The 13,979-nt window shown below is 38.7% G+C and overlaps 1 protein-coding gene across 2 annotated transcripts; it reads right to left on the bottom strand.

Annotated features, from left to right (window-relative positions):
- Window positions 1–6,767: 6,767 nt before the first annotated feature.
- LOC115728011 (triosephosphate isomerase, cytosolic) lies at window positions 6,768–13,605 on the bottom strand. 2 transcript variants are annotated; one of them, XR_004013763.2, is made up of 10 exons: window positions 13,447–13,605; window positions 12,763–12,838; window positions 11,321–11,444; window positions 11,000–11,084; window positions 10,766–10,898; window positions 10,040–10,134; window positions 8,470–8,548; window positions 7,256–7,338; window positions 7,066–7,177; window positions 6,768–7,029 (listed from the first exon to the last, which is right to left on the bottom strand). XR_004013763.2 is itself a non-coding variant. In XM_030658339.2 (9 exons), exons 1-9 carry the CDS (start codon window positions 13,483–13,485, stop codon window positions 7,127–7,129), a joined length of 765 nt encoding a protein of 254 aa, XP_030514199.2. In that variant the 5' UTR covers window positions 13,486–13,605; the 3' UTR covers window positions 6,768–7,126. The 2 variants fall into 2 exon arrangements, 1 of the variants encoding a protein (XP_030514199.2); XM_030658339.2 differs by having other exon boundaries at window positions 6,768–7,177.
- Between the last annotated feature and the right edge of the window lie 374 nt (window positions 13,606–13,979).

Genomic DNA, 13,979 nt, shown 5'->3' with positions numbered 1-13,979 from the left:
CAGCTGTGAACGCAAAGGTGAAAAGGTTGACTTTGGATCATTTAAGAGAGAGAGGGATAGAGGGGTTGGGAAAATGGCTAGAAATGATGGCGGGTGTGATCCGTTGGATTGAATATGGCTGTGGCTCACCTAATCTAACTCCTCTCCTGCGATGACGATACGACAGGCATTGCATGGCTGCCCAAGATTCCCCGCTTCCTCCTCCCCACCTTCAATCAAAGCATGGAGACACGCCGTTATTGTGGATAAATTAGGGATTAGATGAAAGGCAGCTTGGTCCTTATCATTTTCCTAATCATGAATTACATTGCGCAATCAAAGATCATATTGGTTTGTGTTGCTTTCCCATCCGTATCCAAGCTCGCGAGAATATGTTAATCCAGGATATGAAATGCTTGCGTGCGGCGAAGTTATCGAAAAAAGTCCTAAATTTATCATACGGATGCTAATTCAATCACAAACTTTTCAACTTGGCTAATTTGGTCCTAAAATGATTTGTCGATGTAGTAATTTCGACTAATTTTTTCTTATAATCGCCGAAATGGACGTCGACCGTCCTACATGACGTAGTGTTCATATTTTATAATTTATAATTTTTTTTTCTCTTTTTACATTTATTTCTTTTCCTTTTTTCCCTGTAACCATGGCCAGCGAGGCTTGACCTTGCTACATCTGGTGAGGTCAACCTCACCAAAGGCTGGCGAAGGAAGAGGGGAAAAAAGGACAAAAGAAAAATTCAAAAAATTCAAAAATTCAAAAAATTATATAACATTAAAGAAAAGTAAAAAAGCAAAAAAAATTACGCCGGCGCCAATCGTGCCACGTATGATAGTCGGTGTCCACGTCCGCAATTGCTAACTAAAATTGCCGGAATAATTACATTAGCAAAATGCCAGAAAATTTTAAATTTAAGTTGACAAAATTGAAAGATTTGAAACTTAATTGTATCTTTCGACCAAAAAAGAAACAAAAAACTCAATTGTATCCGTACGATAAATGTAGGCTTTTTTCTTAGATTTCACTCGACAACTCTATATCTTGTGATAGCTATAACTCTTGGACAACGAATACCTAACCTTCCCAACCCCTATGCCTGCCCAAGGATGGAGGACGACTTGGGAAGGTGGATATGGCGGTACGGCACGACTTAAGTACTGAGTTAAGAAGCCATTGTCGAAGCTTCCATAATTCATAGAAAACATGAATTTGGAACCCTTGATATCTGCATGAGTCGAGATGGGTCGGGTTGACTCTTGTACTATCTTTTTAAATTTGATAATACAGGCAAAGTGTTAAGGACAAAAATTGGGCTGATGAATTTTCAATTCCTCCGTTTAGAGAGAGTAAAGATGAGCGGCTTCTAAGTTACGTACGGGTTTTTACCTGGAACTTGAAACTTATTTGTCCGAATAAGTTTCTCGTTTTTTGAAACTTGAAACTTACCCCCGCATATCTTTGGAACCCGAAATATGCGCCTTGTTTTGTGAGCGGTCCAAGCCTTGTGAGTTTCTTAACTTTGACCCCGCTATCTCCATTTAAGCTGCTTCTTGGTGAGCTTCACAAAGCTCAAGTTGCATAGAATCTCAATTTGACACGTTCACCTTCTCTTTTATCCCATGGATTTTGCATCGCAGGGATAATCATGCTTAATTAGAAGAATTACCAAATTAAACACAATAATTTGGCTCAAAATTTGTGTAGTTTCCATTATTTTGTTGCCTAGAATAAGAATTAGGGACCCGATCAATTCTTTTCTTTTCTTTTTTATTTGGTTAAATCGTGTTTAAGCAACACAATGAAGGCACACTTTTTCTTCGGACCCAATTAACTTTCATCGAAGAAAATATTCATGTCCAAACAAAATTAAGGGAGTGCAACTCCATCAGTTATTTGACAATAATCAAAACAAAGAATCTAAAGTTTGTCAAAATAAAGGTGAAAACAGCGGTTTGTGGATTCATTGAAATACAATTAAGGAGAAGGCAATACGCTTTTTTTTTTTTTTTTTCTGATTCTGATACGATCCCTCAGTGCTAACTTACCAAAAAAAAAAAAAAACACAACCCACTTATTGGCCAAACATTTGAAAAAAAAAAAAAACTCCATCCACTTTTAAATTTTTTCCTCTTTTTTTTTTCTTTATACAGCATAAACTTTTGTTCTTGGTAATTAACTATATTTTCACAGCCTTTTTAATCCCAAAATAACCTTAGGCTCACACTTTCCGACAGCCTCCAATCTTGACGCATTGTTCAAATTAAAGCACAACTCATTTGGCAAAAGGAGTGATCAGCAATTTCAACCTTATACAGCTTATGTACTAATAAAAACCCATTTGTCGATTAAGCTCCGTTTATTTCACGAAAAATGCGGCATTTCTAGAAAATATTTTATAGGAAAATAGAGATATTATCTAGCGTTTGGCTGGAACCCAAAAACGAACCGAAAAATAATTTTTCAAAAGTTATTTTATGTAAAATAAACGGAGCCTTAATCTGTTTCTTTTTTTTTTTTTTTCTAATTAAGACAATTGAGAGACATGAGTCAAATACAATATGGCAAGTTGGGCAAGAGGGGTTCTTCTGCAGATGGGAATGGAGTCTTTCTCGTGATTGTGGGCGACTTTTTGCAGGGTGTCGAGTTTGACTTTTTCCAAAAGCAACTTGAGCTATCACTGCCTTTTTCTCAGAATCTTATCCGTTTTGATATTTTTCACGTTTATATTTTCCTCTTTTGTTTGGCAATTTCTGGGTGTCAGACGCTCAAGATTCTCATTTCTCATCCTTTTTTTTGGGAGAGATTAATAATGAGAAACGACTCTGATTTTTATCGAGAAGCTGTCCAAATTTGGTGACCCAATCAATAGGAAAGCATGGCGTGTGCAAAGAAAAATGTAGTTCAAATTTTTTGGGTTTCTTTCAACAATTTTGGGTGTTGCTTGTCGCGCTCGCTAGAACCTGTCCAAGTTATTCTCCGCGCCTATTTGGCGTGGGTAGGGCCGAGAAGGCCCGTAGCCACCAAGCTCGTGATAAGATCTAATTGAAATCGGGTCATTCTGTATCAATTAAAAGTTTGTTTCTGGAAGTATGTCGATGAGAACACATTAAGCTATGGTAGTTTCGAATTATTCATGCCAACTTGTATTCTATTTGGATTGACACGAGAAGGCATTGATCGGATCTGATTGAAGTTGTGTCATTTTCTATTGATAGTTAGCGTTATGAATATACCACAGAAACATGTTATGCGAGTTTCAAGTCATTCGTATCAAATTCTCATTTCTCTCTATAAGTTAGGTTAGTGTATGAATCCGCTAAGGATGTGAAAATGTGTCACGTCTATATCAAAATTGGGCCAACCGATGAAGTGGCAGGGGACGACGACCAGCACAAGTTATCCCTCCTAATGTTATCATAAAGGTCCGACACTCACTGGTGAATATTCAACCTGAGCCGTAACTATTCACTCATAATTATGAAGAGCTAACCCAATTGATCAAACATTAATTTTTTTCGCACATTATTATAGCAAATGACTGGTTCAGTTTCTCCTTGGTTGGATACTCCTATCCTTCTAACAAATACACAATTGCACGAGAAAACGGATAGGCATAAATTTTAAGGGCGGCGCTATTTCTATCCCTTATATGACTAAATCCACTCTCTTTTTACTATAAAGACAAAATTACCCTCAATCGGTGAATCGCAATTTCGAGCGGTATCCCCATTCGTTATTTTATTTATTGATTTCTATTTCTAATTAGGATCTAGTTGCCATAATTTTTTTTTTTTTGGTTGAAATGAAGCTGATATCATTCATTCGATGAAAACATACTTACACAAACTAGATTTTGCAGAATCAAAAGATAACAAATCCCATAAAGGTTGGGGTGGTTTGGCAATCCAGTCGGACGGGATGCAACATTTTACATGTTTTACTTTTTTTTATATTGTGGGTATCCCATGCATATTGAAGGACTATTTTACACCCAAAAAGAAAATAGGCATTATGTTTTCTTTTTTATTTTTAGACTTTACTTCAGTAGAAATAAGTTTTGTCAGGAAGAGAAATTGCCAAGAAAATATACATCAACTCTCTTAATTTACTACATCAAAGAATTTGTCTTTTATCGTTACTATTGCCGAAATATTTTTGCACAGAATATGTAGGACGTTATGGGAGTATCGAGGAATGCACCTAAAAAAACAACATGAAAAGGTCATGCATAATGAAGCATATTGCTATTTTTTTTTTTTTTTTGCAAACATTTCTTGAATGATATTAGTTTTTATCCATCCTAAATAATGAAATTTCACTGAAATTTAAAAATAATCTTATTTAAAGCGAAAGTTTATAAACAAGTGATCGTGCTATGAAAAATTATATGTCAAATTTTTTTACAGATTGTACATGACGGTTGATCCATTAATTTTATTGACAACGTAGAAAAAATTAGATGTTCCAGAAATTCTTCTTTTCGACAAAACTGAATTCCTACAAAAGCTAACTCTTAACATTTAAAAAAAAAGAAAACACAGTACCCCCAATAAACAAAATCAAAATATGTGCAATTCTCAATTATGGCAACTAGATCTTACGTAGGAATAGAAAAACTAAAAAAAGAAAGAAAGTAAATAAGTTTGGGACTACCACTTTAAATTACAATTGAATGATTGGGGATGACTTTGTCTTTTTGATAAAAAAAATTGGGTGGATCTAATCATCTAGTCATATGAGGGGTGGAAAAAGCGTCGCTCGATTTTAAAATGTCGATGGAAAATATTATAGGAGAAAGCCATGCGGATTGATTCTCCGGCGATATGTAGCGGTTAAGGCGAGACCAAGATGACTTCTTCCGACTGTCTGAGGGGTTCACACTAGGAGACTGCATGTTCAATGCACGTCTCCATGTTTGGCATGCTTTGACCGTGATTCATATTAACAACAATAGAAATGCATGACGATGTTGTTGAACGAGCTGGTTCAATGTTTCTACTACTCCTCGCCTAAAAAATGGGGTCGCGTGACCGGATTCCACCAAATCTTTTGTCTAGTAAGAGAGATGATCTCGTGCATTGATCGCACGATCTGACACTTGGTTTGGTCCCAATATACCACGTCAAGACATTGCGTCTATATTACGCATTAAAATACTTTGTCGTCTGCAGCTTGTGCAGTGAAGATTAGTGCCTTTGTTGTGGGCGCGTTGAGAAAGAAAGGAAGGCCACTTTAACCTTATGTTCGAATGTGTACATATGTATAAAGTTGACCAATGCAAGCTCTGTGCTTTTTATTTTGTTTAAAATAATGAATGTGGTTTTTACAATTTGATGTCAGATAAAAAAAAATGCAAGAGAAACGTGTTGACAAATTTATAAACGTAAAATAGTAATCATTTCGCTAAGAAAGTCAAATTCGACAAATATGTCATTAAACACCTCAATTTTGGGTAAGAAACTTTCGAAATGCTAAATTTGGCTCGAAGACTTTTGGCATTGTGTCATTAAACACCTCAATTTTGACAAGGACCTTTAAAGGCCCAAAGGACATTCGAGATGCTCTACCAATCGCACCCTCACGTGGCTTCAAAATTCACGTGCTATTGAGACCCCAATAGTCCGCATTAGGAAGAAACTCTGGCCCCGAGATCGATCCGAGAACAAGAACTCGGAACACTGACATTTGCATGGAATGACGCATAGCAAGCCCAACGAGGAGGAGGGTGTTAAAAGAAAGAATCCGAAACTTAATACTGATAAACTTGGTGAAGAAACTTACGAGCAGCAAACGAACGTGTAGGAATAGTGAAGTCATGGAGCACTATGTAAAAAGCACAGGAAAGATCCTGAAGAAGGCCGGCATATAAAGGCCAGTATGATAACACTTCTACTTTAGAAATCAACTTTTGTAGCGGAAGTAGAAAACAAAAGTTGATTTTTCTACTTCTGCTCCAAAAGTTGATTTCTGATCATGAAAATTCATTTGATAACAGTTGAAAATTTCTGCTTCTAAAACATTAGTAATAGAAAATCTTCTATAAAGAATTATTGTCGACCATCGAAAAATTTCTTAAATTTCTTTAAGATATAATAATAATTATTATTTTTAAATAAAAAAATTATTTATATTTTACTCCGGTGGCCAAAGGGGGTGGGTAGAGACGATGGAAGTTGGGGATCATAGCTAGGGGGCGAGCGATGGGAGGCGATAGGCGATGGTCGGCGATCATGGCCACCGCGGTCGGCGGTGGGCAGCGATCATGGCTAGCGGCAAGCACCGGTCGCGGCCGGTGATAGGAAGTGGGAAGTGACGGGCGATGGTCGGTGGTGGTCGCGGGCGACGATGGGCGGTAGTCGACGGTGGTCGGCGATTGTCAACGGTAGGGGTGGGTGTCGGTGATCGGCGGAGGGCAACAACGGAAGTTGGCGAAGACGGGCTTGATCAAAAAGAGGATAAAAGCATAATAAAAAGAAGGTGAGCTGCAAAGTACTCTGTGAGTTTTTTTTTTTTTTGGTCCAAGAAGTACTTCTTGAATCGAGAAGCTACATTCTTTAGCTTCTCAAATTAGAGGAAAAACAACATCAGAAATGAAAATTCACTTCCGAAATAAAAATTCCTTTCAGAAGTAAAAGTCTTTACCAAAGGGATTTTTACTCCATAAGTTATATTAGCAAATGGATTTTTACTTCATAAGTACTTCTGGAATAGAAATCCACTTTCAGAAGTGTTACCATACGCACCCTAAACAACAAAGCAGTCTGCAGCTCAAACCAATGAAGTGCGGGAAATTTTATTGCCGTTGGAAAAATTCCACGGTTCTGCAGTTCCGTCACATCCGGTATGTCTCAAAGCATTCCATTCATGATTTAGAGTATTGAAGGAAAAAATGCAAGTCGATGAAGGTGCGTTGTGCACGTAAGTATGCATTCGAGTTGGTCAGGCAAAATTTAGCATCCAGAGGCATAATAAAAACCTCAAGTCATGATTATTACTTACTAGTAACGGTATCCAACACGGCACTAACCAAATCTATGGAAGCTTACGACCTCAAAGACGTGTTTTCAAATATCAAGAGGAATTCACTGCCTCTCCAGAAGAAAACTTCAGAGACTTAGAACCGACAAGCTTAGGCACCCTTCTTCACCACTGCAGACTTGATGATATCAATGAATTCCGGCTGAAAAAAGATAAAAGCATAATCAACAAATATAGAATAGGGCGCCAGAGGGGAAGTATGCAAAGGCAACAAGAATACCTTGAGCGAAGCTCCACCAACCAAAAATCCATCTACATCTGGCTGAGCTGCCAACTCCTTGCAGTTCCCACCATTGACAGAACCTGCCAAGAAAAACCCAATTGGGGATGAAATTTAAAGTGAGAGAGAGAAATTTTGAAAAGTTGAAAACATGTGCTCTGCTTCACACGCTTCATAAAATGAAGAGACCTCCAATCAACTCGTGAGGTTATATTCAAACAAAAAGATGAATTAGTCAGAAGGGGGAAAAAACTCGTAGCTTAAACTTTTTGTCCCTCTTTTTCCCTATGTTTAGCAAAGGTGAAACTCATTTCATATACAATGTGTAGGTAAGAATTAATTAGTCAGGTCAACAGACAATTGGATGTTACGCTACATGACATGCTTATATTTTGGACTAGAGACGCAGCCCCGAAGGGGAGGGTGTCGCTGGAGTAGTTTTCTAACTAGAGGTGTTCATGGGCCATCCAATCTGCTCACCTTTGGGCAGGCTTGGACGACATTTTGGTTTGTCAAACAAAGGAAGGGGACTGAACAAGTGGCTCCGCCCTACGGCCACTGGCCTAGCCTGACATTTTGGCTATCAAATTCACCTCTTTTGTGCCATATAGCCTATAAATGGGTATGCATCATTTTTAGGCCTCATATGGGAGCATCCAAACTGACAATTTGAGCCTAGAGATCTCATGGGGCCTGGGCAAGCCGGCTGAAGTATAGCCCATAAACAGGTCCAATTTTAACCCACCTTTATGCCAAACAAAATGATGAATTCGTCATAAGGGGGACAAAACTCGTAGCATAACCTTTTTGTCCCTCTTTTTCCCTATGTTTAGCAGAGGTTAAACTCACTTCGTATACCATGTGTAGGTAAGAACTAATTAGTCAGGTCAGCTATTCAAGCAGATACCACTCAGTTTAAGCCAGACATCCATCAAATATTAAGCTTCACAATCTCCGTAGCAACCAGGATGTGGTTCAACTGGCTGTCATAGCATTATTCGCTTACATCCTAGCACTTCTATGACTCACTCCCGCTGGTTACTCAAATCCTATGTCTCTTCTTAAATTGAGTTGAATTGTGCTCCGCATAAATATTCCTCATCAAGGCCTTAGAGCGATAGTCTCTTCCTAGAATAGTAAGATATCTCTATAGATTATACAAGGATATCTATGATGTCAGATGATGCGTATTTAACCATCGCACAAAAACATACCTCCGTAGATTATACGGGTTGTTGCTGCCACTTCAGGACTGGTGTTTGCATGTAGCCATTTCCTTAGTTCACAATGAACCTACAGTGAGTAAGCACTTAATTAAATTGCAGTGCCAATCTGTAAAAAGAAACATCAAAATTAAGATTCAAAGCCAATGGAATTAACAAGTGAGTCACTCGTGATGCAGACAAATGTTCAAGAGGGCTTTTCTCTTGTACTTTCTCCCATACCTGCTTAGTCCCCACATGAACATAACTCTTAAAGAGAGAAATTGAGCGGGTCAAGTGGAACAAGAATCCTTTTCTGGATGAGGCCAAAACCTAAACCTATTTCTTGATTGGTGAAGAAAAAGCCAAAAAGAACATACAACTAAGAAAAAGCCAATCCACTCATGTTCACCACCTTCTAGATTCCCCAAGTGAAGCAACTCTAGAAATTAAAATTACCGAAAGTCAAGAAAGCAAATGACCACAAAAGCCAAAAAGTCTAGCTTATTCTTTGACAGACTTTCAGTTCACAAATGGCATTGTTTAAAGTCTAGCCATTATGACATTGTTTATAGGAACGACATTGTCTAAAGTCTAGGCATTATCACCATCATGATGCTTAAAGTCCATTCTCTTATCATGGTAATTACATGAAACATGTTGGAGACAACTCCTCAATGCTAGACTCTTGACTTCAAAGTTTTGTCTACTCAACAATGTCATAAGGTGAATTGGAAGGGCCGAGTATGGTGTATAGAAGGTCACAATAGGTTGGAGATAAAAAGTGTTGTGCTCGCAAGCGCTTTGGTTTTAACAGAGTATATTGCAGAACGAGAGGCTTTGGCTATGCATGTTTTGGACAATATGGTGATGGAGTATAAAAAAAGTGGAACAGAGAGGACTCTGGAAAGAAAGTTCTCGTTTTTAACCTTTTCATTTCCATGAGTTTAATTCATCTGTTTGATCCAAATAAATCAGGCTGAGGAACCTCAACACTCTGATTCATCAGTTTGATCCAATTAGATCAGGCTGGGAACCTCAACACCCAACAACCTCCTCCCCTTCCTAACCGCACAGTTCACCAGCAAAGAAAAAGATAGAAAATTCTACATCGAAACCACTTGCAGATGAAAATTAACAAAGTCAGAAATCTACAATAGATATTGAATACAGATTTGTCGGCAGATCTGTTTTCAATGACAACGGAGTGCCTTCTGTCTTCAGCATTATGAAGGGGCTATTTAATAAGATAAGGGAAGGTTTATTGAAATTAATTTCAAGGGACAGTCAGTTCTGTCTTATCAAAGATGTTGAATGCATTTAAACTACTGAAACCTATCATTTTCTGCATTTAGCCATAAAACTAACGTTAACACTTAATCCGGTTGATTATCTCAGTTAAGAACTATCATCAGGACAAACAGTAAACAACAGAAAACCTCAAACCAGAAACTGTCAAGTTGTCCAAAATAAAATGATCTGCTGACTATTTAGAGGATGAAGTTTGCATACCTATTCCCATTAGAAACTCGCCAGCGAAAAAGTGATAGAAATAGGTTAACAAACATAAGGCTTGACTTACCTCCTGAGCCTGAGCAGGAGTTGCAACCTTTCCAGTTCCAATAGCCCACACAGGCTCATAAGCAATTACAACATCAGCCCAATTGGAAATGCGCTCTGCGGTAAAATTGGAAACTATAGCTCAATATCCCTGCAACTTAGGATGTCTGCTCTAATAGGCTATATGACAAATAACGAAACGTCCAAGGCAGACTATGGAGGATGCACAAAAGGAACTGTCACCACATCAAGAACAAACTTATACAATTGATCGCATATTAACTAGCCATGTAAAAAGTTTAAAAAGAGAAAGGATACCACCCTATATAAACATTCTCCATAGCATGTAAGAAAGTATGTGCAATTAAGCAGCAACTCAATCCCCATCCCCCCCCCCCCCCAAAAAAAAAAAAAAACCAAAAAAAAAAGTGAGGGAAAGAAAAAACTCCTAAAACTCCTATCTCCTTCAATGGGAAAGAGGGAAGTAGATAACATAGTAAACTTGACAAAACTATGATCACAGATCTATGTAAAGCTACAAATATAGGTACGGATGCTTGCTACAAGAACCTATAATAACAAATAAAACCCAAGCAACACTTCATTGCCAGAATGTTGAAGTAAAGCAGGAATTTATCAAAAAGACAGTGTGCAACGATTGGATGTAAAAGGAGACATATTTCTCCATGGAAATAGCATCAGCAAAAAGGAGCACAAAAGATAGTAGACAAAAACTGAAGTAAGCTACCGGCTATTGCTTTAGTTTGGGCAGCAACTACATCCATAGTAGAACCAGCTTCCCGCTGCTCCAGGGTCTCCCCAACACAAGCTATAACCTTCAAACCTTTAGACAGTGCATATGCAGTCTTGTCTCCCACAAACTGTTACAATAAGAACACCTAAGTAAGCCAACTTCGTCATTCTAACTCATAGAATGATTCCACCATCAACAAAGTAAGAAGTAAAGCACCATAACTCTTACCTCATTCGATTCACCCATAAGTTGTCTTCTTTCAGAGTGTCCAAGAATGACCCATGGTATACCCAAATTGACAAGCATTTCCGCACTATAAAACAGTATTCAATGCATCAAAATCAGTTTATTTCATAGAACTCCCTCTCAATTTGGATTGCCCCTATCAACGTGCCAAAGAATAAAATGTAACTTTAACATAAAACCAAACAGTGAAAGGATGAGATGACAGTGACATATATACACATATGACAGACTAACACTTACTTGACAATGTCTAAACCAAAGACAACTTAGTGAAGGCTCAAAACACTTGTCTAATGATTATACCTGACCTCACCCGTGAAAGCACCTCCCTTTTTGACCCAGCAGTTCTGTGCAGCAACATGAAAGTCGGGCCTCAACGTACTTTTCACCAGTGGAAGAAAGACGAAGGGAGGGCTCACAACAACCTCTATAAGATAAGAGAAGGAAAAGACTTTAGGTATCAATTAAATCTCACATAAAATTAAATTGACCCTACCCCGTGCTAACACTACAACAATGAGCTTCATTTCAGAAAATGGAGACATGGAAAAAGCATATCCCACACAAAACCCCCTTCTAGACATAAAATCTCTATCACCTCGCAATAACTACTGTCCTCAGTACTAAAAAACACATGAGATCTAAACTTAATCCACAGATAAGATTGGGACCACAGCATACTCGACATGAATTTTCAAAAGATGAATGCATCTGGATGTCAAACTAAGCACTCATACTTGGGTGTTACTAGATTAATAGCCAGTAAAAATTTTCTTTCAACAAGCAGTAATGGTCGAATGGACACTTAAATCAGAACTCAAGGTAAATCCCACGAACTTGATTAACCAAGTTTGTTGGAAGAACTTCCATCCACCAGCCGTACCTCACCTTATGAATATTTGTATAATATAACATTCCGATAGATGGTAAACTTAAATTTAAAACCATTTACAGATTTTTAAGTGTGTGATTGGGGTGACTTTAGGCTTATAATTTTTGCTTATGCCTTTTGTTGTGGTGCTTGAAATTGCGCTTTTGTTTAACCTCGAAGACCTTGTACTGTACGTACAAATACTAACATCTACAGTCACTTATAGTTTTTACATAGTCTTCAACATTTAGAATTTGCTTTTTCGATTTTGGGGAAAAGTAAAATTGTGGAAAAAAAAAAAAAAAGCGACAAAGTACCTTCCAAAAGCATCCCCCAACGTCCCATACATCACTCACAACTGTGACACCCCAAATGTTGGGACGGACTTACTCTATAAATTATAAAAGATGGCCAGTCTTACTAAACAAATTGTCAAGTTCACCTGAAATTTTCCACAGAAGTTCACAATCTCTCAATGTCTTGCAAATTTAATAAGATTAACTTCACAGACCTACTAGAAAGAAGTTAAGACCAACTTGTGCTGTGGAAGGAAAAGAGGAGAGGGAAGAGGAGAGGGGTTTCCATCGAAATTTGAAGAGAAATCCTTATAAGTTATTAAACAGACCTCCATCACATATACGAGATATTCCAAGTTAAAAAATGAAAGATTTCCATGGATATATCAAGCATTGAATATATGTGATCCAAGTCTAAGAGATGGTAATGCTAAGGCTTCTTGGATAGGCATCTTTTGGGCGACAAGCATTGCATAAGATTTGGGAGGGAAAATACATCATGAATTACAGATGAGGGCGATGCTGGCTTATTCAAGATAAAAATTAGTATAACAGAAAGGTATTGTCGCTTCACTCACCCACGACCTCTTGTGGTGGCACTTGAGCGTCATTAAGTGTGGCGACAATTTTCTTGACCTCCTCTGTTGTTCCATTCTGCATCATTACATTACATACAACTCAAGACGTGTACACAAACAACAACATCACAAAATTAGAGTTACCCACAAGCAGTCTCAACAGCAAGCTAACCATTATCATGCTAATCATGTCTATTCAGCGTCGCAAGCAGAACAGCTCAAACGGCATAAGAAGAGAAAGCAGGTGCACATGTACGAGCAGAATCATTTCCACAGGTATCGAGCGAAATACCGTCGGCTATCAGATCTTTCCAAAACTAATTCATGGGCAATTTTGCTCAGTGAACGAGGAGATTAAATGCCATGTGAACCGCAAAAAAGCACAGCCACCAGCTACTTAATCGCCTTACTCCACCGGATAATCGGAGATCAAAGCAAACGAAGATGATCAATCGGCCGCAACAAAAGCGATGCTCCGTCCGTGATCGAAGAAACGCTAGCCACGATCCATAAGATCGAGGACGGATCGATCCGATTCATCGTTTTGGGAGCAAGCAAAGCAGATTGGATCAAATCAAATCAAATCAGACGATCAAAGTGCGCATCAAAAGCCTCGAGAGCGATCTGGGAACCGAAAATGGCACGAGCGAAAGCTCCGGTTGAACGAAAAAACAGCAGACTCACGCATTTCCAGTTGCCGCCGACAAAGAACTTCCTCGCCATAGATTCACGAGCGCAATGAGATCAACAACACACCGAGAGAGAGAGAGAGAGACTTTCTGCTTCGATCTGGGGTTCTTCTCGTTCTGATGTGAAGTGGGAAAGTTTATCTTTACAGGATTTTTCCCGAGCCTATGGACAAAGATACAGAGATCTTCGATCTGTGGGTGGGTGTGCGAAATGACGTTGGCGCCCTCGCCAGCAAGAATATTCCTCGGGGAAATATTTATGAAGGAAAACCATTGGGACTTAACATAGGGGGGCAGGGGCAATTTGGTCATATGAGAAATGAGATTTTACTCCTGTGGATGCAGGCGCAAGGGGGCTCTGATGGGGGTCCACCACAAGGGATATGCGGATAAAGGCGGATAGGGGGAGCGGGCTGAGCTTGACCCACGCAATCTCACCCTCTCACGGGCCGCTCGTGCGACTCTCTAATGGTAACCATCCACTATCTTGGGCCATTCAATTTTTCCTTTTTCTATGTTTTTATGTAG

Source organism: Rhodamnia argentea, chromosome 8 (assembly GCF_020921035.1).
Source record: "Rhodamnia argentea isolate NSW1041297 chromosome 8, ASM2092103v1, whole genome shotgun sequence".
Classification (NCBI taxonomy): domain Eukaryota; kingdom Viridiplantae; phylum Streptophyta; class Magnoliopsida; order Myrtales; family Myrtaceae; genus Rhodamnia; species Rhodamnia argentea.
Note: the sequence above shows the minus strand (reverse complement) of the source record. Positions and strands in the feature narration are given on the sequence as shown.